The 25,520-nt window shown below is 42.7% G+C and overlaps 1 protein-coding gene across 3 annotated transcripts; it reads left to right on the top strand.

The window, feature by feature from the left end:
• Positions 1 to 2,223: 2,223 nt before the first annotated feature.
• Positions 2,224 to 21,614, top strand: LOC146521060 (voltage-gated potassium channel subunit beta-3-like). Of its 3 annotated transcripts, none has more exons than XM_085154453.1 (15): positions 2,224 to 2,461; positions 4,456 to 4,762; positions 13,335 to 13,447; positions 13,534 to 13,571; positions 14,234 to 14,313; positions 14,691 to 14,735; positions 15,917 to 15,961; positions 16,643 to 16,686; positions 18,306 to 18,392; positions 18,651 to 18,736; positions 18,901 to 19,021; positions 20,189 to 20,283; positions 20,385 to 20,505; positions 20,601 to 20,689; positions 20,885 to 21,614. In XM_085154453.1, the coding sequence occupies exons 2-15, from the start codon at positions 4,464 to 4,466 to the stop codon at positions 20,975 to 20,977; spliced, it is 1,356 nt and encodes a 451-aa protein (XP_085010579.1). In that variant the 5' UTR covers positions 2,224 to 2,461; positions 4,456 to 4,463; the 3' UTR covers positions 20,978 to 21,614. The 3 variants fall into 3 exon arrangements, with proteins under 3 accessions (XP_085010579.1, XP_085010580.1, XP_085010581.1); XM_085154454.1 differs by having other exon boundaries at positions 2,234 to 2,461; positions 13,404 to 13,447; XM_085154455.1 differs by lacking the exon at positions 2,224 to 2,461 and having other exon boundaries at positions 4,658 to 8,480; positions 13,404 to 13,447.
• Positions 21,615 to 25,520: the final 3,906 nt, after the last annotated feature.

Consider the following 25,520-nt stretch of genomic DNA (forward strand, 5'->3'; position numbering starts at 1 on the left):
ACATACTGCCAACAAACAGCTGGGAACACACACGTTGGTCTTTGCATACATATGAGGACCATGTAGCCAACAATCACCAGTACAGACAGACAGACAGTTGCAGACAGATGTGGGGACTAGGAAACATGTTTATGTAGCAGTTTTGTATCCATCATGATGTCCTTACATGTAGAAATGTCCTCACTACAGTGACTAAAGCCTGTCCTCAAGAAGAAATCTTTCAAGTCCTTAAAAATTAAAAATGTCCTCATAAACAAAAGTCCCTGGTGTGTTCAGATACAAAGGTCCGTGTTTCTCCAGCATCTGTACGGCTCTTAAACACTGATCTTTGTGCTTCTGTTTCTTTACAGGAAAGTGTCCAAGAATCTAAAAATGTCCTCAACTTATAAAGATGTCCTCACTTTGTAAAAATAAACTAAGATTTAAAACACTTTACTTATTCTCAAACTCGGTGGATTCCTGTGTGAGGCAGGAATACAATCTGATACAATCTGGATGTTAAGTGTTGTGTTGTGAGCTGGTAAAGATTTCCTGTGTGTGTTAGAGCAGCTGCAAACAGCAGAGGCTGGTCAGGATTTATCCACATCCATTCAGCACAGCTGCAGACCTTTGACCTCTGTGTCAGCAGGTAGAGGTCAAACAGGTCTGTGTTGTAACTGAGACACAGTGTCAGTGGGATCACCTGTGTAAATGAAATATAAATACAGGACTTAAACTGTGCTGATTAAACAGGATTCAGGTGTGACTGAGTAATATGGACACATGCAGTTCAGTATTAAAGCCACAGAAACATTTATTTACCCTAAAACGTCTGAGTTTACAACACTTTAAACAACGTGTGCAGTTACTGTGACTCAGGTTAACCACTTAAGCCCCAGAAAAACCAAAGAAACCAAAGTTACAGCCCCTCGGAGTTTAAAGAGCCAGAGGCCAATCAAACGCTCTATGTGCTGCAGAAAAGGGCCGTTACCGTGTAAATGTGTGGTTAATTCTTCAAAAATATATTTTAAAAAAAGCATGTTTAGGCCTGTTAATAAAATTTATTAATTTCTGCTCTTTAATACCTAAAAAAATCAACTGGCATGGTGTCCAATTGTGCGCCAAAATTGGACATTTTTGTACAACGTCTGGATATTCATGTATTGACAGCGCTGTAATTTTTCACTGTTTCACTTTAGAAACATAAATCTTTGCACAGATGATGTTTATATGTTGGTTGCTGGATTTCTGGAACCAAATGTGATCTGAGGCATATTTTTCAAAGGGTTATATGCTAAAAATTAAAAAAAATAATTAGGCGAGGATAAAATCGACTTACTTTTTCTGTGTTCCAGTCTCAGTAACTTTGACACAGTAATATCTGCTTCAATATTTACACCTCTGATGAAATTTCCCAAGTGTTAGCTTTATTTTGATACCAAGATTGTAAGGACAGAGTTTGTAATTGCAGAGAAATAATCAATTAAATTTGGGCATTACATTTTCGAGCAGGAAGCTCAGAAACCCCCTTGGAGCTTAAGAGGTTAACATCCCTGCTCCTGAAAATGGTACGGTCCGTTGCCAGGATTGTAATGTGGAAAAAAACACTGTTAAACATGCAAAACTTGACCTCACGAAACAAAAAGTATCAACGTTACCGTCACAGGAATCACAACAAGCAAGAAAATCAGTGTGAGCAGGTGAAACAGTCCTGCCATCAATTTCCCTTCACTCGTCTGAGATATAAAAATCTGTATATAAAAATAATAAAGAGATAATAATTTCCATCATGTCCTCATACGACATACCAGCTCCTCTCGATGTGGAGGAGGAGAGGTGAAAGATTAAGGCAGGCGTAAAACCCCACCCTGTGGTCACGGGGGTTTCCCTCAGGTGTCAGTGAACACAGGGCTATTATAACATCTGCCAGATGTTTGCATCTCAGGGTTTGAATGAAATCTGTGGACAGCAGGTGGAGGCTGCTGCCGCTCGGACAGATGATGTGATGGATTACACACAGACGAAAATAAAAGCACAACAGATGTTTACAGATGTTTGCTCCATCGCGTGTGTGCTCTTGTATCAGACACACTTCACTCTAGCTGCTGCTGTGAAGGAAAGCTCGGCTTTATGAACGTTTAGAGGACGCAGGAACAGGTTTAATCCACTGCTGCATGGTGCATTCAGGGCCTCCCTGAACCAGGGCAGGTTGTCTATCTCACTCTACCACTGCCCTCTCTCTCTTTAAAAAGACTTACGTGTGTGTGAGTGAGATTAGAGCTAGATACATGAGGTTGATGGGCAGGACGCCATGTTTAACATCTGTACTCAGACTTTTGGTTTTTTGAATCAGACCGACATGAGATCTGCTCTCTGATTGGTGGGATCAGGCCAACGGGATTAATATGAGAGCAGCAGCAGGGACACAGACAGACAGAGGAAGGTGGACGGACGCTGCGGGCGACAGGAACCAGACAAACAGGTACGACATGCACATGCTAGCTTTTTATCATTAAAGGTGACGTTTGTGTGTAGAGCACAAATTAGGATTAAACTGGCTGTTAAAAGTAGACGAGGGTCAACAAAACTGTTTGACAAAGCAGAAAGTGTATCTGTAAGGGTCAGCTCCAGTTTGAGGCAGACATGAGTATAAAAATAATCTGTAAGCGTGTTTTGCGGGTATATGCACTACAGCTAATGTGGAGTCTATTACAGATTGATATAATTCCAGCATCTGAAGTGATGCTGTAATCCTGAGGCAGCTGCTGCTGGCATCATCTACACAGCTCTGATAACTGATTGTGTGTTTGCTGATGAAGGAGAAACATGTAGAAAAGAAACTGTAGAGGACCAAGAATGGAGCCCTGTGGGACTCCAGACCCTAACCTGAATACAAGAACCATAGCAGCACCATCTGTTGGCTTGTGGTAACCTCGTGACCAGAGATGGGCAGTAACGCGTTACTTGTAACGTGTTACTGTAATCCGATTACTTTTTTCTAGTAACGAGTAAAGTAAGGGATTACTATTGGAAAAACGGTAATTAGATTACCGTTACTTTCCCGTAGGAACGCTGCGTTACTGCGTTACTAAAACTGTGATTTTTTTGCGAGAACGTCTCATGACAGTGACGTAAGCGAGTGCGACGTTCGTGACAACAGCTGTGTGCAGATCAACAATGGATCATATATCGAGTGCAGAGAGAGTATGAGCGTGCAGCGTTTAAAGCGTGGAAGTACTGACCTTACTTTGAGTTTGATTCCATAAAAAGTGACAAAAACATTAGTGTCCGTTGTGCGTGGGAAGAAAACTTCTTTTTACAGCGAAAAAACCCCTAAACTTCCAAACAAGCACCGAGTAGCTACGACGTAATGGGAAACTCACAGAGAAACTCGCGGATTCTTCCACTGACCGCTGCACACCTGCACCAGGGTAACCCTCCGCCTACCCCACTCCTGCTTTACAGGTGAAAATAGAGCAACAGGACCGCTAGTCTTTGACTTTATTTATTTTCTGCTGTGTTTTACTTGCATCTATTTGAAAGACTGAGTGTAAACACAAAAAATATTTTATTTTATGTGCTGGAATGTGCAGAAAATAGGTTTAAATGTTAAACTAATTTCTTCCAGTCAGAGAATGTTGCATATAATTAAATTTTTGCTTGATGCATAAAGTTAAAAGATTAAAACGAATAAAACAAGTTTTACAAAGAGACTTTTCCATTTGATTACATTTTGTATGATGATTATGCAGAAAAAGTAGAATTGGGCTGAAAGATCTATCACTTTATCACCTATTCAGGTTGTAAATCGTGTTTTTAAAAAGTAACTAAGTAACTAAGTAATTAATTACTTTTGAAAATAAGTAATCAGTAAAGTAACGGGATTACTTTTTTGGGAAGTAATCAGTAATTAGTTGCTGATTACTTTTTTCAAGTAACTTGACCAACACTGCTCATGACAGTGACCTGTCGTTTATGGAGTAGCCACAGAGCAGAAGACAAAAACATTCTGCTGGTATTGAAACAACAGCCAGGAAAACCGTGAAAGTCTAAACTGCCACGTTTGAGCTCAGATGTGTAAACTGTGTTACAGCGAAGCAGGACATCATCCATACAGGTGTGATTTTATTATTTTTCAAACTAGAAAGCTGCTGTACTTATCCTTTGATACAAATGTGTGACCCATCTGCATCGTTATGTGTCAAGAAGGTACATGCATGATCATTTTAAGTTTGCTGAAAAAGCTTCTGTATGACCGAAATCAGAGACTGGAACGTTTAGCTTTCTGTTCTGGAAGTTTCTGTACGCATTTGCAGGAAGGCTGGTAAGACTGTGGGATCAGTCACTGTAGCTACACACAGGCAGCATTTTGCAAACTTGTAAATTATATATCTAAAGCCTGGAACAATAAACGCAACAATACCACACAGCTAATGGGTTCCTGGGTTAAACTTAAGGCCTGTTTTATCATTTCAGTGTCAGCCATGTTTGCGGGTCGGGCGTCAGCCGCAGGAGCCGCTGGACCCTCAGCAGCTGTAGCAGGAAAAGCTGGAAAGTTGTCAGTGGAGGAGCTCTATGGTTTCAGCAAGAAGCCCAAAGTAAACAGGGGGATTTCTGGGAAACCAGAGAAAACGGAAGTGAAGAAGGATGTGAAGGAGAAAGATGAGTCGGTGTTGGCAGCTCAGATCCTGGAGGCCGCCCGGAGGCTGATGGAGAGGCGACGCCTTGAGATCTACCTGAAGGAGTGTGACATCACCATGGAGGAGAGGGACATGCAATACAGGTGACATAAAAAGACAGGTGCAGTAACACGGAGTAACCACCAGAGGGCACACTGAAACACATAATTTGAACCACATGGCAGTTTGAACTGGTTTTACTGGGCTACAGTGATGAGCTGGTTTTAATGTGAAGATAGCTGAACTGGTTAACCTGTAGAGCAGCTGTTACTGGTCAGACTGGTGTGTGGTGTCCTCCTCGGCTCACTCTGATTGGCTCCTGGAGCTGCTGAGTCACATTTCTGTTATTAAAGACTTTCTGCTCCGGTCGTTTATCAGCTCGGTGTGTGTGTGTGTGTGTGTGTTCAGAGTGAGCGCTGCATCATCCCTGACTTCAGCTAATGTTCTCATATATAAAACTGAAACAGTGTAACTGGCAGCAGCACGCGAGCCGATACCTGATCAATATGTCGATGAACAGACCAGTTTGTTCTGCAGACCGAGGTCACGCTACATTACCACAGTTCTGCCTGTGTCTGACAACCTCCTGTAAAATCATTGGGTTTCAGTACAGAGTGATCCTCAGTGAGAGAGCAGGTGACAGACGTCCGTGTAAACCTCATTAAAAAAACAAAATAAGCTCAGTGTTTCATCAGATTTCCACTGGGACGTCTCCACTGGAGAGTTAGTGCCACTGGCTAAATTCTACACCCAACACAGATGTTTACATAATAATAAAACAGTAGAGGCCAGAAATCAAATCACTCAGAACTACACTCTTCTTTAATGGCAGCTCTGAATGGGTTTTATTTTCCCATCAATGTATTTTTATTAATAGCTGAAAGTCATCAGACCCACTTAGCATTAAGCTGATAGATTTCCAATGAAGCTTCTAACAGAAGAAAAAAAAGTCAGTTTTTCCAGTTTTGAATTGTATTTTCTATGGATGCTCACTGTAATAAAAAAGAAAAAATATGTCTGAACGTGTCTTAAACCTGTAATAATTTAAAAAATATATAATATGGGAACAGAGATGTGTTATTTTAAAAAAGATTCAATAAAATTAAAATAATGTTTTACAAAAATAGTGTAAATAATAATATTGATAATAATAAAAAATAATAATAATCATTAAACCTGACTTAAGCACTTAAATTGGACAGATTTCAAATAGGACTTCTGAATGAAGAATTAGTTAAAATATTTATCAGCTTTAAAAAAAATATTAATGTGCTATTTTCAAAATAAACACTGAGAAAAAACGCCTTTTCAAAATAAACACTGAGAAAAAACTTGCCTTTTCAAAATAAACACTGAGAAAAAACACGCCTTTTCAAAATAAACACTGAGAAAAAACACGCCTTTTCAAAATAAACACTGAGAAAAAACACGCCTTTTCAAAATAAACACTGAGAAAAAACACGCCTTTTCAAAATAAACACTGAAAAAAAACGCCTTTTCAAAATAAACACTGAGAAAAAACTTGCCTTTTCAAAATAAACACTGAGAAAAAACACGCCTTTTCAAAATAAACACTGAGAAAAAACACGCCTTTTCAAAATAAACACTGAAAAAAAAGCCTTTTCAAAATAAACACTGAGAAAAAACACGGCTTTTCAAAATAAACACTGAAATGTATTTACTACTACTACTAATAATTATACTAATAATTCTAATTCTGCCTAGAGTGATGATGGCAGAACAAAAGCTACTTTGCTTACTATTAAAACACAAACAGACGAACAGACAGAATGCAGGCAGAAACCTTCGTTAGTAAACGTTAGCGTGTATGTGACGGCCTGTCTCTGCTGAGAGGAGCCTGCAGACAAAGATGAAGGTTTGATGATGATACTTCCTGATCGCTCGGAGGTTCGTGGCGCCACGTTTCTGTGGTGAAGTGTTTGTGATGGAGCAGGAAGAGATGGAGGCAGCGCCTAAGTGTGCAGCTACTCTTGTAATCCACATTAGTGACACCAAACCTTTGGCCTCGGGCATCCTGCCGAGTCTGCGCTCACATCTAATGCACTACTGCAGCGCATTTATGAGTGCACACGAGTGTGTCCAATGGAGGAAGAGGAGTGGGGGAGGGTCTTCATCATCTCGTCATGTGCAGGAAACATCCTGAGAAACTAAAACAATGCCAAAAAATCAACTTTCATCAGCGATACGAGAAGGGTTCATGTGTCTTCTTCTTCTTCTCTCAGTTTATTTTAGTCCTCCAAGCTTCAGGATCTTTGTCTTGCAGTTCCTCCTGTGGCCACAGGTGGCGTTGTTTTGTTATCAGTGACAGCAAAAACAAGCAGCCATGACGTTTGTAGTTTTTTTTATGGACTTGTAATTTCACTGAAACATTTCTTATTTGTCCATGTTTTCTCTTTTGTAGTAGCTTTTCCCCGTTTTTGCTTCTCTCGGGTTGTCTTGTGCTAGCTTTAGCTTTGTGACCCTTTGAGGGCATGTGTAGTTGGAAAAGTCCCCTCCATGTAAATGTTTGTCCCTTTGAGGCATTTAAATCATTTTTGTTTTTTGTTATTTTTAGAATTGGCTTTTTAGGACCCTTTATGAGTTTTTACATTTTTTTGCTGTTGTTTTTCCTTGTAAAGGTTGTTTTTGTTGGGGGGTCATGTTGTTGTTGGTGTTTTTCTTCATTTCTTGCATCAATTTGATTCCTTTTTCATGTTTTTCTCCTTCTTGTTTCTGTTTTTGTTGGTTTTTTTTGTCAAATTTGTTCCATTATTGTTTGTTTATTCTGTCATTTTTAATTTTTTCACAGTTGTCTTTTTGCTTTTTCCTGCTTGCGTCTATCTGCTGTTCAGCAATCGCTCTCCGGGGTTTAGCTGATGTATGAGGGGGCATTTTTAATTCTTTTTCTTTGCAGGTCATGATTGCCTCTTGCAGGCATTAATCTGCATGTTTCTCATTAAATGCGATGCAGATGAAGGAGGCTCAGGTGTGCTGGGGCTGTAGGTGAGATCCTTCAGCTGCTTCCAGCTCGCTAACATTAACAGCATGTTTCCCATGATGCTGTCTGACAGTAGCAATTATCACAGTGCTCTCTGCACAGTGACAGCCCTCGCGCTCCCTCTCTCTCTTTCTTTGTTGAATGCTCGCTCGCCCAGTGTGCAGCCAACCAGCTCTGAATAATGACAGGCGGGGGAGGGGCTCCCTCTCTCCCCCTCTCCTGCTCAGCGGCACAGTCCAGAGGACGGACGGACGCCCAGTTCTTCTTCCTGCGTTCATCTCTGCATCGCCTTCCCTCGTCTCTGTTCCTTCTTCTTTGTTGGGACGCTCTTCATCATCTCCTCCTCCTCCTTGTGCTCCTCCTCGGGGCTCCTGCTGTGGGACGGTGGTGTCCGACAGACGGACACACTGAAGGAAAGTTGTTTGCATCTCTTTGATTGGCTGATTGGCTCAAACGCAGCGGGTGGACTCAAACTTGACATCCCACTCATGAATTCTTTCCATCGTAACTATAGCGACTGGCATCCTTGGCGGCAGCGGCGGTCTCCTCATCATGCTTTGAGACTTTAGAACTCTTTGTATAATCATAAGGTTCGTTACCGCGGCAATCAGGATGCAGGTGTCCATAGCATGTAACATGGGAGGAGGTGGGGGCGGTGGAGGGGCCAGCGAGCACCAGCTGAAGGAGCGGAGGGCGGCGGCGAACACCAGCAGCGCCCCCATCTGCCAGGTAAAGGTCAGGGCCGAGCCTTCGGAGCGGAACACCCTGCTAGGCCACGCCCACATGAAGGAGGCCCTCGGGCGTTATAGCAACATGAAGTACAGGTGAGCCAGTGAGAGTGACACAAAGAGGTGGTCATGTGACCCGACAGGTGCAGAGCGTGACTCGGGTTCATGTTTCTGTGTGTGTGTTTGTGCCCGGGGTCGTTCTGTCAGGACCAACAACAACGAGCACAGCAAACCGATCAGAGATATTGATCCGCCCCCTCCCTGGTATTGATTCTATATTGCTGATTGATGCGTTTGGTAGAGCCGATCAGGTGACATGGATGTAGTCTGAATACTGATTAGTCGGGTTAAATATTAATGGTCTGAAGCCAGATATTGATACGAGGGCGACTCGTCTCTCAGATATTGATGACTCAAAGCGAGGCTCAGAATTGATCCTGATTGAATATTGATGAATTCATCGTGGACTGTGGCCTGGACTCAGGCGTTAACATCAGTCACCATAAACATGAAGCACATGCAGTGAGCTGAGCAGACTCACGAGTACCTCAGACGTCTGTTTGACTGACTCTCAGATTATGACTCACATATGAAGATCTGAGCTTGTACTAGACCAAGAATAAAGTGGACGTGGACATAAATCTAACACCAGGACTTTATCACTGACATAAAAGTGTCCCATCTAATGGTTTTGTCAGGATTTGCATTTGGACATGAAACTTTGGATGTTTGTTTGACATGAATATCGCTGACTATGATTCTCATGTTAGCATTGGAAGCTTGGTCTCAGGTACTAAAACCGATGACTTGGACTCTCCGTGTCTTTCTACCTGTTGATCCTGACGTCACATTCATCAATGACTTGATTTTGACTCAAGCACAAGTGACTCGGACTCTACTGACACTAACCTGGGCCTTAATGTCTCAGACGTGTGCATGAACGTCTATGATTTGGACTCAATCAAACATATAATATCAATCACATTTGACTTATTATCGAGGACCTGGACTGTCGCAGCCAGAGCAAGACCAACGAACTCGGACCGGAGCTCACACGTAGGCACAGAAATGGTTTACAAGACTTTATTACAATGAAGCACGTTATTGACATCCGGCTATGAAGGAGTATTGATGACAGCGTTGCTTGGTTTCATGTCTTGGGCTAAGACTACATTTTAAAACCAGCTTGGATCTGGTATGGATCCTGTTGTCTCAAGATGAAAAACGACTTTGTTTTAGAAACAAGCTTGAATTTTGCGTCTGCGGGAAATCAACGACAAAACTCAGGGCATAACTGGAAACTCCTTTTAGCCCCATATTCTTCCTCCCGAGAATGCGGCTAAACGCAGACTCGATGCAATGACTGGATGATTTGTGAGGTTAGAGCACTGGGTTAAAAGAGGTTTCCAGTTACATCACAAGTTACAGTATAGATTTCCTGCAGAAGTCTAAATCACGCTTTGGTTGTGGACTTGGACTACATGCACGATTCACTTGACTGTAATTGATTTTAGACTTGGAAATAATGCCTTTGAACTGCATGATAAACTCTTACTGTCTGCTGACTTGTTTGAAGACAGTAGAACGAACTTGGACTCTAATATATATATATATCATTTATTATCTATCCAACCTGACTTGTACTTTAATGTAATCTATCTGATGTGCACATTGTAAACAGCTTCTGTCCAGTTATTTAGTCTCAGACTGCGTTTTTTAAACTGCTGACTTTAATCAGGACTTGGGTTGTAATTACTGTTGCTTAGATGTGTCCTTAACTTCAGGCTTTACTCCTGTAAAATAACTCAATGAAATACTTGAAGTGCAATTTATAAAAACAGCTGATTTAACTTGGACTTTAATGTGAATTTGGATGTTTTCAGCTCAGACGTATTTGTAGATTTAACTTTAACTTGGACGCTGACGTGAATATGTTTTCAGCTTGGACTCATATTTGAGTCATCATTGATGATTTCAGACTTTGAATGTCGATTGTTGAAACCTCTGTGCCAACACGAGCAGGTCCTGTTCAATGAGCTGGTGTAAGACTTGGTAACTTGCATGTGAACCTTGTTTTCTTGCCTCAGACTTAGAGGTAAATGTCATGGATTTGTACTTATTCCACTTGGACGTGAGCCTTTGTTTGATCTCGAACACAAGCGCCTCGGTCTTGGATGTGAATGATATTGCAGACTTGAATTACTCGAGTCAGTTTACGTGTCAGACTTTAATTGAGTCTCTTTCTGTTCGATCACTGAAGCGTGTCGCTGGTTTCCAGACTGAAGGTCATTTCATCAGAGCCAGACTTGAACAGAGGGGAGGTGGAGGTGTTTCTAAAGCGGCCGGATGATTTTTGGATGTTTGTGTCTGGCTGTGTTTGATGTGTGAAAACTGCAAACGTCAGTAAAAACACAGCTGATTGGTCAGCTGCTGCTGCTGTTGGGGGTATTTTTAGCAGCGCCGTCTGAAGCTGCTGTTTGTGGTATTTTTTATCCTGACATGAAACATGCGCTCCCTCCCTCATGTATGTTCTGTACCATCTGCACACCGTTAATCAGCCTCAGCTCTGTGACCTCTGACCTCACATTCATGTTGATGAATGTACAGCGAGTTTGCTTAAATTAAAGGCACTGCTGTAATCACACTGTGCGATAAGTTGATTGGTTTCGACATAAAGCTTTAAACCATCCTGACTGATGACCACAGCTCCCATCATACACTGCTGCTGACTCCAACAGTGACTTTAAATCTTCCTGCTGTTGCTCCCTAACTGCAGCGGCAGCAGTCCTCATTAGCCTGGCTGCAGACCTCAGTCTGGCCCTGAATGACCTCAGTGTGCTTTATTGCCACTGAGCACATTAACAAGGTGATGACCAATGAAATCTCGTGGAGGCTGTTGATGCTGCGTGTGGTTTATATTTGCAGTAAAATGACTCAAACCTTCACTGTATCAGCCTGACAAGAGCAACAAATCAATTAGACGCTTACGCGATCAAATCATCGATAAAGCTACGACGCTGACCGTCTGCACACAAAGCTGATGTTGGTATTTAATGATGTACTCAGCAAGTGAAAGATCTCAAAATCCCTTTTGGGGTTGGATTCAGCATAAAGCTGCCTAATCAAACATGCGGAGCTACCTGCTGCCGTACCTGCTGTTCCTGACTGTTCCTGACTGTTCCCGACTGTTCCTGACTGTTCCCGACTGTTCCCAACTGTTCCCGACTGTTCCCGACTGTTCCTGACTGTTCCCGACTGTTCCTGACTGTTCCTGACTGTTCCCGACTGTTCCTGACTGTTCCCGACTGTTCCCGACTGTTCCTGACTGTTCCCGACTGTTCCTGACTGTTCCCAACTGTTCCTGACTGTTCCTGACTGTTCCCGACTGTTCCCGACTGTTCCCGACTGTTCCTGACTGTTCCTGATTGTTCCCGACTGTTCCCGACTGTTCCCGACTGTTCCTGACTGTTCCCGACTGTTCCTGACTGTTCCCGACTGTTCCCGACTGTTCCTGACTGTTCCCGACTGTTCCTGACTGTTCCCGACTGTTCCTGACTGTTCCCGACTGTTCCCGACTGTTCCCGACTGTTCCTGACTGTTCCTGATTGTTCCTGACTGTTCCCAGCTGAAACTAGCATCTTTCTCTGTCCAGGACAATGATGCAGTCCATTTACCCCTTTAACGATCATACAGACTGGGTGGACTTAAATACTTCGGAGCACGGCTGTTTGAACTTGGGAATGATGTCAAACACGAGTTAGTGTGTTCCAGATAAAGCGAGGAAACACGGGACTTTTTAGGTATCACCAGCAATACATGATAACACTTATTTGTTTTGCACTTAAAAAAACATCAGTGCAGAACATTCATAGAGTCCGATCAGTGCTTACTTACTGAGTCACAGGTATGTAACGGTAGAAGTACACCTTAAAGTTTTGGTACTGTTGACCTTTAGTGCCGCCACCTTGAATTGTTAACTTGAAGCAGTTCTGCCTTTCTTAGTTGGAAATGTGAGTTGATGGGACTTTCCAGACTCCATTTCTGACTGGGAGCTCAACTTATTCTAGCCCAAAGTGGTTATGAGGAGTTACGGTACAGTGTAGGCAGAGCTGATTCTTCTGCCTGGACTCAGACGACCTTCAGAAGGCTTCATGCTCTACATCAAATATGCCCGTAAAGTTTGTCTTCTCTTCTTTCTGAAACCATTTAAATCTCTCATTTAAAGAGTGCTTGTAAAATACTGAGGAGTCTCCATGAACTTATTTTGAACATTAATAAGCAATCACCAGCCATCTCACGTTTCCCAGCCAGCAGGCCCATGAGGTCACTGCTGTGTCGATCCTCAGAGACTCACCCTGTGGCCATCCCAGCTCTGCTATCTTACCGGTGATGATAGAAGTCTTTGTTCCTGCTAAGGTGGATTTCTGGTTCAAGTGTCTGTGTGCTGAGCTCTTTGAGGCTGCAGAGCAGAACAAGAACCGCTGCAACAAACTGAAGACCAAGAAAGTAGAATTTGAGTCCACGGGATGTGAAACTCAATGAAGAACAACAGCAGCAGCAACAAGAACAAATCGATTGTTAAACCATTAAAAATAAGCACTAAACTTGATTGAACCATCAATCAAACTGGAGCCATGAACACTGATCAGTGCAGTGAAGTATAAAATAAATTAAACCTTCTACAGGTTTACGTATCAGGACACAATAAAAACACTCTGACCTAAACACAGCCTCAGATGAACACATGACATATTACACCGTGTCATCATTTATTTAGCAAAAACTGAATCATGACTGTGTAATATGAATCTGGAGACACAAACTACAATGATGCGGGTGGAAAACAGATCCATGTAGTTCAAAAACAAATCTATAAAACAGCATTTACGATGTTCTAATTGTGCCTTTAAATGATGCATAAATAAATGGATTTATTTGTTAATGTAACAGGAGGGTTAGTCTGGCTTCCTGCTGGCGTAATGATCCATCACTGGACCTGCTGATTTGGTTGTTTTGCAGGAATCTTGGGAAATCTGGGCTGAGAGTGTCCTGCTTAGGACTGGGTGAGAGCTGCAGCAGACACACACTGTAAGCGCATTTCCATATATCCAGCACACACAGTCAGTGTTACTTTTTTCTGTCTTCACAGGAACATGGGTGACATTTGGTTCTCAGATCTCTGACGAGGTACGAAGTGTTGGTGTGTTTGTTTACCTACACAAATGTGGACCTGGCTACTGCCACTCACCAACGGAGGACCTGCAAACCAAAAGGGTTCAGTTCAAATCAAGCTGCAGGGATGTCTAGTGAATTTATTTGAAGTCAGTATATACTTTCTAGGTTTGACCCTTTTGCTGCCATTTAAAGTTCAGCTGTACTCTTCATATATCTATTATGAAACCTTGTCAGAGGTGTATTATATGCAACAATGAATTTATTCAATGATGAAGCGTCTGTGATTATTTTGGGAATATTTGAGTCGCGTCAGCATGTTTAAATGTTAAAAATAATATAGTTAAAGCAGCTGCTTCACATCCTTTCATGTCCATTTTTGGCTCCACTGAAGGCGACCGAGGCTCCGGAGACAGGAAATCAAAGTTCCTGCTTGGAAAGTTTTGAAGGAAAAATCAAAAAGCTGTTTGTCAGGTTTCGTTTTAGTTTGAAATTACATTAAAAAATATGTTTCAGTTATATTTCCAAAGAAACGAGGTCCTCACTTGGTCAGTGCAGACAGACGGTCCACTGTTAGTAATGTAGGAATGTGTGTGTGCTAAATGCATGATCACATATTACATAACCACTTCTGGAGATCTGTGCTTGCATTAATGTGTGTGTGTGTGTGTGTGTAGATGGCAGAGAGCGTGATGACGGTGGCGTACGACAGCGGAGTGAATTTGTTCGACACAGCGGAGGTTTACGCCTCGGGGAGGTACAGTACCGACTGTCTGTCTGCTCGTCCGATCTCAGCTGGTTCCCGTCCACCTCGCTGCACCGCAGCCTCAATTAGTCCATAAGAAAGGATGTATAGACCGCCGCAGGGCGGCTGCATGGACACAGTGGAGGTCGCCGGGGGCGTCGCAGAGTGCACGTTAAAAAACAAAGAACCCCTCTGCTCTCAGAGACATGAAACATACATGTAAACAGCATCCCGGCCTCAGAGTCTATTTATAATAAACCCTCCAAGTTCTTCTCTCATAAGAGTTTCTTTGATTCAGCTCATACACAGAAGATGAATTATCTTAAAGTTAAATATCTTACATTTATAAGATTGTCTGAAATCTGGATGTAAATCTTTGATTGTTTCAGGGCGGAGACGACTCTGGGAAACATCCTGAAGAAGAAAGGATGGAGGTAAAGCAGCTGGTCGCTGTTAGCCTGAGAGAAACCAAGAAAAACAGGATGTAAACTGGAAATATGACCAGTTTCTGGAATCATTTCATTCATATCAACAATGTTTGGATTGAGAGAAACTGGTGAATTAATATTTTACCTAAAGAACTAAATCTGTGTTTATATGCTGGCGTTATTTTCTGTTTAGTCCTGTTTTTACATTTTTAGTGTCTCTTAAATATTTTGATTTGATTTATTATTATTATTCACTTCATCATTTTTCTCAAATTTTGTATTTAAATTTATTACAATTTGTTAGACTTTTTAGACGTTTTTAGGTTTGGAAATAATGTGTAATGAATGGAAATGATGTTATTTTATCTCATTATTTAAACATTTCTTTCTTTCTTCATTATTTACAAAAATACGATTAACATAATTTTTTACAATAAGAATTATTAAAAAGTTAATTTAATAATATTTACTTTGAATTGTAATTGTATCAACATATTTTTGGGATATTTTTCGTTTCTGTGATTTATTACATTTTTAAAAAATAACTGTATTGATTTAAAACGAGATATTAAGTCTAGACTAATTTCAGGGATCTTTTGATCCATTTTTTTTTAGCTTATGCTTAATTTTAATCTTTATTTAAAATTTTGAATTTATATTGAATTTTTAGTGAGTGATTTTTCTAACACTAAATCTTTAACAGCAGAAATGAGAGAAGTGACTATATTATGATGTCAACATGTATATAAACATGTTTTTAAAGTACACTGAGAGCAGTTTAGTGCTGGAACATAAATATGATATTTTATAACGTTGTGTCTGACACAGTGAAGCACAGAGCAGCTGCTACAGTAACCTTATTACATGTTAGCATAAAAACCAGCGTCCAGCTAATGTAAACACAAACGTTCAGCATGACTCACATTAACACACACACACACACACACTGCTGTGTTTGCGAGGTCGCTCCGCTGGACCAAACTCCCAGCATAATAACGTGTTTTGTCTTGAAGACGTGTTGATGTGTGACTCAGCAGATTTTCCCTCCATCCGTCTCCTCCACCTCATTTTAATCTCCATCATTTCCTCCCCTCCCTCCAACCGCGCTCCATCTCTCACACTGACTGATGGCGGTGCAACAGCAACACCACTGAAATAACTTGTGTGTGTGTGTGTGTCTCCACCAGGAGGTCCAGCTATGTGGTGACCACGAAGCTCTACTGGGGCGGACAGTGAGTGATGCTTTCATATTACTATGATCACGAGTGCTGCACTGTTCTCAGATCAGCTCTGACTGCAGATACATCAGACTGAAGCTGTGTGTGTGTTTCTGCACCATAGCTCAGTCAAATATGAAAACTGGAACAGCTGAAACTACGACGACACAGGAAGCAAAGAGTTAGCCACTGACAACAGACTGTATATGAAAGATGGACTTCATGCTATATGATTGGTTTAGTTCAAGGCGGGGGCGGGATTATATCAGGAATCAGCTCTGAACTCTTTTCTCTAGGGGTGGAGGACAGACTGATGGATGACCTGTGGTGAGAGTAGGGAGCAGGTGGAGGAGAGCCTGGAGAGGTGGAGGTATTCACACAAGGAATATGTGTGTGTGAATGAGAGGGAGACAGGTGGAGGAAGGTGCAGGAACAGGGGGAGTGAAGGTGGGGGAGTCTACCAGGGGTCAGGGCAAGAAGAAGGTGAAGATTAGAGATGCGACAGGGTGGAGTAGGTTGAGATGAGTGTCGGAGCTCATCTCCATCCACTGGAGTGTGACAGAAGGAAGCAGCAAGAGTGAAAGAATTAACGAAATCACGTTAAAGTCACGTGACTGTGGCGTGTTTAATGTTTCAGTTCTTCTGTGAGGTCATCGCCGTGACGTCACAGTGACATCACTGTTTGTTTGTTCACAGGGCAGAGACGGAGCGAGGGTTGTCACGGAAACACATCATTGAAGGTAAACCCCCTTCAAACACATCCTCCACACCGTTTGCACACTTCTCCTACATTACCCAGAATCCCCTGCACACAGTTCATGCACAGCTCTGAACGGTGCAGAGGAGCATCTGTCACACAAACACTCGAGTACATTTACTCGGATACTCTGCAGCTCGGAGTCGCGTGTGAGGAGGCCGAGCGAGGACGAGCGGTGAAAAAGTCAGAGACTAATCACTGTCAGCGGTCAGTCAGTGTCCTCCGTCAGCTGCTGGAGGTCGTCGAGGCTTTAAGAGGCTTAGTCACACTGAGACGGGATTAGGAGTTACACACACACACACACACACTGTAACACACACACACTGTAACACACACACACACACTGAGCAGCATCAATCACCCGTCCCACTGCAAGCTGCTAACAGCTTGGTTCACTTAAATCACTCTCTGAAATGCTAAGTGCTAAATTTACCCCCGAGAGCGTGGCAGGAAGTAGCCGCGATGCTGACAAACTCTCATCTTTGATGAACGTCTCTGCAGCAGCTGCTCACAGACACTCGCGGCCTCCTCGTGGAAGCCTCCAGTTATTTATTCACCTGCTGAAGCAGCGGGACAGTGAACGCACCGCTCGCGTCGCTGATGTAAAGCCCGGTCCAGGCGTCAGACTAATCTAGAAGCAGCTCTGCGTTTATGATCCGTCCTGCAAAAACAGGAAGTCCTAACGTTCTCTGGAGGTTTTCTAAAGGACACAAACATCCTCAACCTTCACACAGCAGTTGGTACATTTGTGGGCGGGGCTACGGTGGCTGCAGAAAGGAGGTGGAGCTTTCTGTTAAAATGTTACACCTGTAAAACAGCTGGTACACACGACAGAAGTGAAAACTGTTTTCTGCAGCACTTTGAGGATTTGTGAGCGCACAAACATTCTGAGTGTTGCAGAGCGCTGCTTAGCTGGCACGTTGGTGATGATGTAACACCACAGCTGATTGATGCGTCTGCTTTCTGCAACACAAAGCTCAACCGTCACAGGGTCAGACCAGGGTCAGGTCCGGTTCTTCATGTTGGACTACACTGGCTGTGTTTGAATCGCTTCTCACAGATGTGCCAGCCTGTGCTGATCTTTTAAGTCTGGATAAAGTAGCAGTAATCCAGGACGCCGAGCCTTCGCCGCGCTGCCGCTGAGCGTCACTCAAACCCTCCGAGTCCTCCGAGCGTCCTTCACGAGGTCGTCTGAGATAATTCCCGCCGTCAGCTCACACCAAAAACAGTCATCGCGCCACAAAACAACAGAAACGACAGAAAGAGTAGACGCAGGTTTCCGTGGAGCTGTCAGAGACGCGCACGCTCACAGCGTCTCTGCTGACGGTGCAGGTGGAGGAGGCGCCCACCGCGTTTCCCACGCACCTCCAGCTTTTACACCATCTGATCACTTACATGTGCAGCGCTGATCAGAAACACAAAATTCAGAAAACGATTCAGCGTGAGCCACACGGAGGCCCGCGAGGGCCAAACTCACAGATGCTGCAGGGCTGAGTGACAGCTGCACTTTGTGTCCTTCAGGCTGGGAATGAAACGGATTTTATTATTTGATTGAATCATGGCGGCATGCTGAGAATGGCCATCTGCGCGTGTGTGTTGCAGGTCTGCGTGGCTCGCTCTCCAGGTTGCAGCTGGACTACGTGGACATCGTTTTCGCCAACAGGACAGACGTGAACGCACCGATGGAGGGTCAGCGTGCACAAGCACACGTGCACAAACACACGTGCACAAACACACGTGCACAAACACACGTGCACAAACACGTGAACAAAGTAGCTCCACATGGAGACAAAATAAAACAGTATTTAAAGTTTTCAGTAACTGAAAGCTACAGTTCATCACGTTTAGTTAATGAAACTTTGAAAAAAGAGAAACAAACTGTTACATATTAGCAGCAGAGCCTCAGTCTGTGTGCAGCTGCGACTCACTGCTTTCTGTTTGCTGCAGAGATCGTTCGAGCCATGACCTTCGTCATCGAGCAGGGCATGGCCATGTACTGGGGGACGTCCCGCTGGAACGTGGTGGAGATCATGGTAACTCACAGCTGTGAGACCTGCACAGCTTTACTCTGAGCTTTGACATTTATGTTCCTGATACTGTAAAATAAAATAAATAAATATAGACAGAGATGAGCTTCTATCTCACCACAGATTCATTAATGAAACACTCGAGTGTGTCTCACCTGTGTGTCCACCAGGAGGCGTACTCCATTGCGCGGCAGTTTAACCTGATCCCTCCGGTGTGCGAGCAGGCCGAGTATCACTACTTCCAGAGAGACAAAGTGGAGCTGCACCTGCCCGAACTCTACCACAAGATCGGTACACACACACACACACACACACACACACACACACACACACACACACACTCATCAGTGTCTGAGGGTTCTTATAGAAAGCACACAGCACAGTTACAGGACGTGTCTGCTCGGCCTTATAAACCACGTCCTGCATCATCAGAGTAAACCAGGAGCAGAGCTTCAGCAGACTGGAGGAGCTGGACTCAAACCATCAACCCTTTGAGCAGCAGACAGCTGCCTCTAAATCCTGAGACACCTTTAACGGCTTCCCTGAGGAGTACCAGGGCTACGGGAGATAACAGATACATCACATTCAGTGTCAAAGTTCACGTTCACTCTTTATTTATGAGCACATGAACGTGATTTCCCATATTTATTCTCTGTGAGTACAACGTGAAGGTTTCTCTGCGTCAGCTGATTTCGGAGGTTAAACACACAGTTTGGAGTGTAGCTAACAGACTGATGAGCACAGCAGGTCTGAAACACGAGTCAGTGCTGGAGTGCATTCAATATGCATTCCTCTTTATCACCAGCAGGGGGCTCTGTAAACTTGTCCCTGATGTGTTTCTGGTCTCGGTCGCAATTTCCAAGTGTTACTAAATAAAAAAATCATGTTCAGTTTGGAAATATGGTCTCATTAGAATCAGGAAGGAGGATTACAGAGCTCATGAGCTGACAAGTGAATGATGACAGTGGATTCAAAACATCACCCTGCTGTCAGCTCGAGGCTCGTCTGTCTGGCTGCTTTTACCTCGTCCAGCTTCCACTAACTTCCAGCTGTGGTTACATTTATGTGACAGTCAAAACTCAGAGGGGAACCACCCCTGGCCACCTCTTTAGCTGTGATCCTGGTCACACACTGACCATCTCATCTCTTTGATGTCATTGGCCAGGTAGAAGGCTGAACTGCATTAAACACTGTATTGGGAGCTGTGGGAGCTGTGGGAATGTTTACTGTTGCTCACTTTGACAGAGTACAGCTGTGTAATCAGTGGTTGTGTGTCTGTGGTTCTGTCAGTAGCTGTCACTGATGAGCTCTCAGGCTGGTGCGATGATGAAATGTTGCTCTGTGTCTTTAACTGGACGCTGAGTCGAGGTCTGTGGGGACAGCAGCTGTTCAGGTCCGCCTCTAAATTTAGACCCGTTTAACAAACGTGCTCCAACATGAGGTCCGTGTGTCTGTCAGGTGTCGGAGCCATGACCTGGTCCCCGTTAGCTTGCGGCCTGCTGACGGGCAAATACAACGAGGGTGTCCCTGAGAGCTCCAGAGCCGCCATGAAGGTACAAGCAGCACAAACACCATCAATCTGAGCTCGGAGCAGCACAATGAGGCCATCTGTTACCCTGCTGATCAATACTTGTGTGTGTGTGTGTGTGTGCAGGGCTACGCTTGGCTGAAGGAGCGCCTCTGCAGTGATGAGGGGAAGAAGCAGCTCAGCAAAATCAAAGAGCTCCACCTGCTGGCCGACAGGCTGAACTGCACGGCTGCTCAGCTGGCCATTGGTAATCTTGCAGCATCACGTGTGTGTGTGTGTGTGTGTGTGTGTGTGTGTGTGTGTGTGTGATATTAACCCCTGATGTCTCTGTGTGTTTGCCAGCCTGGTGTCTCCGCAGTGAAGGCGTCAGCTCTGTGCTGCTCGGCGTCTCCAACACAGAACAGCTGCTGGAGAACCTCGGCTCTGTCAGGGTAACAACATGGCACTGAACCTTCACCTTTGACCTTTAACCCCAAGTCACATCAGTCCGTCAACGTTACAGCTCCTGGAATGTTTCTGAGCTCTTCAAGATATATATACAAGTGTATATATGTTAAAGACAACCAAACAACCAGTCTGAGGCCTGTGATTGGTAGCCACTAACCACTTCCTGTTCTGTCCCTCAGGTGCTGTCTCAGCTGACTCCGCCCCTCATCGCCGAGATGGACGCATTGCTGGGCAACAAGCCAAGAAATGTGAAGAAGGAGGCGAGAAGATGAAGATGAGGAAGAGTTCAGACTGTAGATAATCAGAAATATTTATTCTTGTATTAATCTTCACATCTTCATTAATACAGTAAAATATTCAGATGGATAAACTGTGAAAACAATTAAAAACAGAGAAAAACGACGAGAACGTTTGAAGCTGGTATCAAAGGAAACTTTTATTTTGAAGGTAAAACCATTAAAATATAAATATGCTTGTTTCCTAGTTAATAATGTAGGGATTTATGGAAGTTCCTTAATTAAACAATGTTTGTGAGGAGCTGCAGAAATAAAAATCTAGATTTTATGAAACTGTGAAACACATAAAATATGTATAACAATAAAACGTGTATCCGTACAAACAGAAGCACAAACTTTTTTCTAGTTAGGAAATAATAACTTGGTTTTATTTTGTAAACAATCACAAACATCACATGAACGTAGAGTTTTATTTTTATATATTACTATAATTTTTATCATCACATATTAAGCCCCGCTGTGAATTACAGCCTTGTGTTTTATGATATTAGGACATTTATGAAATAAAGGCACAAGTAAACTAAATTTAAAATTAGTGTAAAAAACACAATCATGCTTCAAACTTCTCACTCCAGTATAAATATATATAATAAAAGTATTTTTATTTAATCCAGAGTTCTTCTTTTAGGCTTTGTTTTTTGGCATACACAGGCTTCCGTATCTCAATAAGCGCTATTTGTATTTCAAAATAAAAGCCTGCTCCTGAGTACTCTGTACTGAAAATATATTTATGAGTATATTTACTGTGAAATTGGAAATGTGTATTTTATGAATGTAGCTGCTGCTCCCTCCTGTGTGTGTTTAGATAGAGAAGACATTTAACTCAGTGGTGCTCAACCTGAGGAGACAGGACCTCTCAGGAGTCAGGACCTCCTCACATCTGGAACATCTTGAAAGAAACGAGTATACTTTCCATCCCAATTAAAGCGAACACAGTAAGATTAATGTGACTCAGTGGAGGTTACAACATGAACACAACACCAACAGGTGAACTTTAACCAGGTACCTGACAGGTGTTTGGACTTAGGTCTCCTGATGGGTGGATGTGAAGCTGTGTGAATCAGGCTGGAAAAATCAGAAACACCACCTGTGCACCGGCTTCAGTGTGGCTGATGTTTGAGTGGAAGTCCCTTCATGTTCCTCAGTGTGCTGTGAAGCAGCTGGAACTTGGTTTTCATTCATGTGGCGTCGATAAAGATGGAGGTAAATCTGCTGAATCTGGAGGGTGGAGACTGTTTCCTGTCCGTCTGATGCTGGGAGTAGAGCTCATGTTGCAGATCCATCAGTGTGTGCTGGCACGAGGACAGATCAGCTCCATCAGCTGACACAACAAATTCAAGTCAGTTTGAAGCAGACGTTGATGTTTGCTGTCAATCTGAGGTCAGAGGTCAGCACAGAGAGGTCAGAGGTCAGACTGAGGTTCTAGACAGATCTGAGCATATCAGCTGGGATGAAAATGATCCAGAAGTGCATGAGAAGAAGATTTAACCAGGTGTTTATGTCTATGAATCAAACCTGCTTCACATGGGCTTTGTGTGAGATCTTTAACCAGGTCTTCCCATTAACACCTGACCTGTCCATAGGTTCGGTCAATGAGCTCGTCGATAGCTTCAATGCTAAAATGTTAAATGTAATGTACACTATTGCTCCCATTGAGGTGAAGGTTATCTCTGGAAGGAAAAAGTCTCCATGGAGAAACTCCACACAGGTGAAAAATGAAAAAAGAGAGTGTAGGAAAGCTGAGCGCAGATGGAGAAAAACAAACCTCCAGGTTCATTATGACATCTATAAAGAGAAACTTCACAATTATAATTTACAACTGAGGAGTGCAAGGAGGTCCTACTTCTCTGACATCATCACTAAAAACAGTCATAATGCTCGGGTCTTATTTTCTACAGTTGACAGGCTAACAAACCCTCCTGTGTCAGTGGCAGCTGAACTTCATTCGACCATGGCCTGCAATGACTTCGCCAAATTCTTCACAGAAAAAATCCAAAAGATTAGACAAGCAATTGGTACATCAACAGCAGATCCAGAATATGTACTGTGTCGACCGAAAAACTGTTTAAACACCATGAAACAATTTCACCCGATTAACAGCAAAGACCTGGAGGACATCTTAGGTCAACTGAACTCCTCCTGCTGTTTAGATGTCCTGCCAACAGGTTTTTTCAAAAAGGTCTCAAAGACTTTAGAGTCAGACCTGTTACAGATCGTCAACTTTTCTTTATTATCAGATGTGTTTCCAGAATCACTAAAAACTGCTGTAATAAAACCTATACTGAAAAAGGACAATCTTGAAAAGACACAAATGAACAACTACAGGCCGATCTCAAATCTCCCATTTTTAAGTAAGATCATTGAAAAAGTAGTTTCTCAACAGCTCAATTACTTCTTAAACAGAATAACTGCTATGATGCCTTCCAGTCAGGTTTTAGACAGAACCACAGCACTGAAACCGCTCTGACCAAAGTGTTCAATGACACATGTCTGAATACAGACGGTGGAAAAATGTCAGTCTTAGTTTTACTGGATCTCAGTGCAGCATTTGATACAGTTGACCACAACATATTACTCAAACGACTGGAGAACTGGGCAGGTCTTTCAGGAACTGTACTAAACTGGTTCAAAACATACTTAGAAAACAGGAAATACTTTGTATCAACAGGTAACTTCACATCTGAGCAGACAAGTATCACATGTGGAGTTCCCCAAGGTTCCATCTTGGGACCCCTTCTGTTTAACATTTACATGCTTGCACTGGCACAGATTATAAACAACAACAAAATAAACTATCACAGCTATGCAGATGACACACAAATCTATATCACAATGTCACCAGGAGACCGAGGCCCTGTACAGGCTCTTGGTAAATGCATTGAGGAAATTAATGACTGGTTGTGCCACAATTTTCTCCAGCTAAACAAAAACAAAACTGAGGTAATATTCTTTGGCGGCAAAGAAAAACGATTACAGGTCACCAGAGAACTTCAATCTATACACCTAAAAACCACAAACCAGGCGAGAAATTTGGGTGTAGTGATGGACGCAGACCTAAACTTAGAAAAACACATTAAGACAATAACAAAATCAGCTTACTATCACCTCAAGAATATTTCAAGAATAAAAGATCTGATGTCTCAACAGGACCTGGAAAAACTAGTCCATGCATTCATCTTTAGTAGGCTTGATTACTGTAACAGCATCTTTACAGGTCTACCTAAAATATCAGTCAGACAACTACAGCTCATTCAGAACTCTGCTGCTCGAGTACTCACTAAGACCAAAAAAGTGGACCACATCAGTCCAGCTCTGAGGTCTTTACACTGGCTGCCTGTTCGTCAGAGGATAGACTTTAAAGTCCTGATGCTGGTCTATAAAGCTCTGAATGGTTTAGGACTAAAATATATCAGTGACCTCCTGACCCAGTATGAACCTTCCAGATCCCTCAGGTCATCTGGATCCGGTCTTTTATCAGTTCCCAGAGTCAGAACCAGACACGGAGAAGCTGCATTCAGCTTTTATGCTCCTTATATCTGGAACAAACTCCCAGAAAGCCTCCGATCAGCTGAAACACTCAGTTTATTTAAATCCAGGTTGAAGACTCTCCTGTTCTCAGCTGCATTTGAATAAAATACCAAAATCCACACTTAAGCTTAAATTTCAAAACTTAAATTTTAACCCTAATTATATCTACTGTTCATTCCTTTTTTCTTTTTTTCTTTCTTTCAATTTTAAATCATGCTTTTTATTTGTTTTTGTTTTTTAATGTCTCTGTAAAGCACTTTGAATCACCTTGTTGTTGAATTGTGCTACATAAATAAACTTGACTTATGTCTGGTTTTCTTGTACTTATGAGTTCTTATGAGATCGTTTAGTTTCTGTATACTTTGTAGCTCTGAGGTTCTCCGTTCTTCTTTGATCATGCTTAGAGTGCTTCCAGTATCCTTCAGTTCTTAGTGATCATAGTTTGTCAATTTGCATATTAATGGTCATAAACTGACTAGAGATGTACCGTATCAGTACTGTCCGATCCTGACCTAAATTATTGGATTACTGGAAATAAAAAATGCAATCTGATCAATTAACTTCACACAATCACAAATTATTATCTCCCCAGAGAACTCACTTCTATCATACTCACTGCAGTGCATATCCCCGTGATGCTAATGCTAGGTTACCAACCTTCCAAAGAAAAATCACCAAAGACCCCAGTCACCCATCACATGGACTCTTCACCCTCCTGCCCTCTGGGAGGCGCTACAGGAGCCTCCGGACTAAGACCACCAGGTACCAGAACAGCTTCTTCCCCACAGCTGTCAGACTCCTGAACTCTGCCTCCTGACATCTGACTCACATTAAACTCGTGGATTGAACATACACACACCCACAACCACCTACACACACAATGGAAAAAAACAATGAACAACCGTACCCTCAAACACACAATAATAACAGGGACTGAACCACCACTCACAACCACTAGCACTTTATATACCTCTGTAGAAATTATCCACAT

Source organism: Neolamprologus multifasciatus, chromosome 3 (genome assembly GCF_963576455.1).
Source record: "Neolamprologus multifasciatus chromosome 3, fNeoMul1.2, whole genome shotgun sequence".
In the NCBI taxonomy this organism is placed as follows: Eukaryota; Metazoa; Chordata; class Actinopteri; order Cichliformes; family Cichlidae; genus Neolamprologus; species Neolamprologus multifasciatus.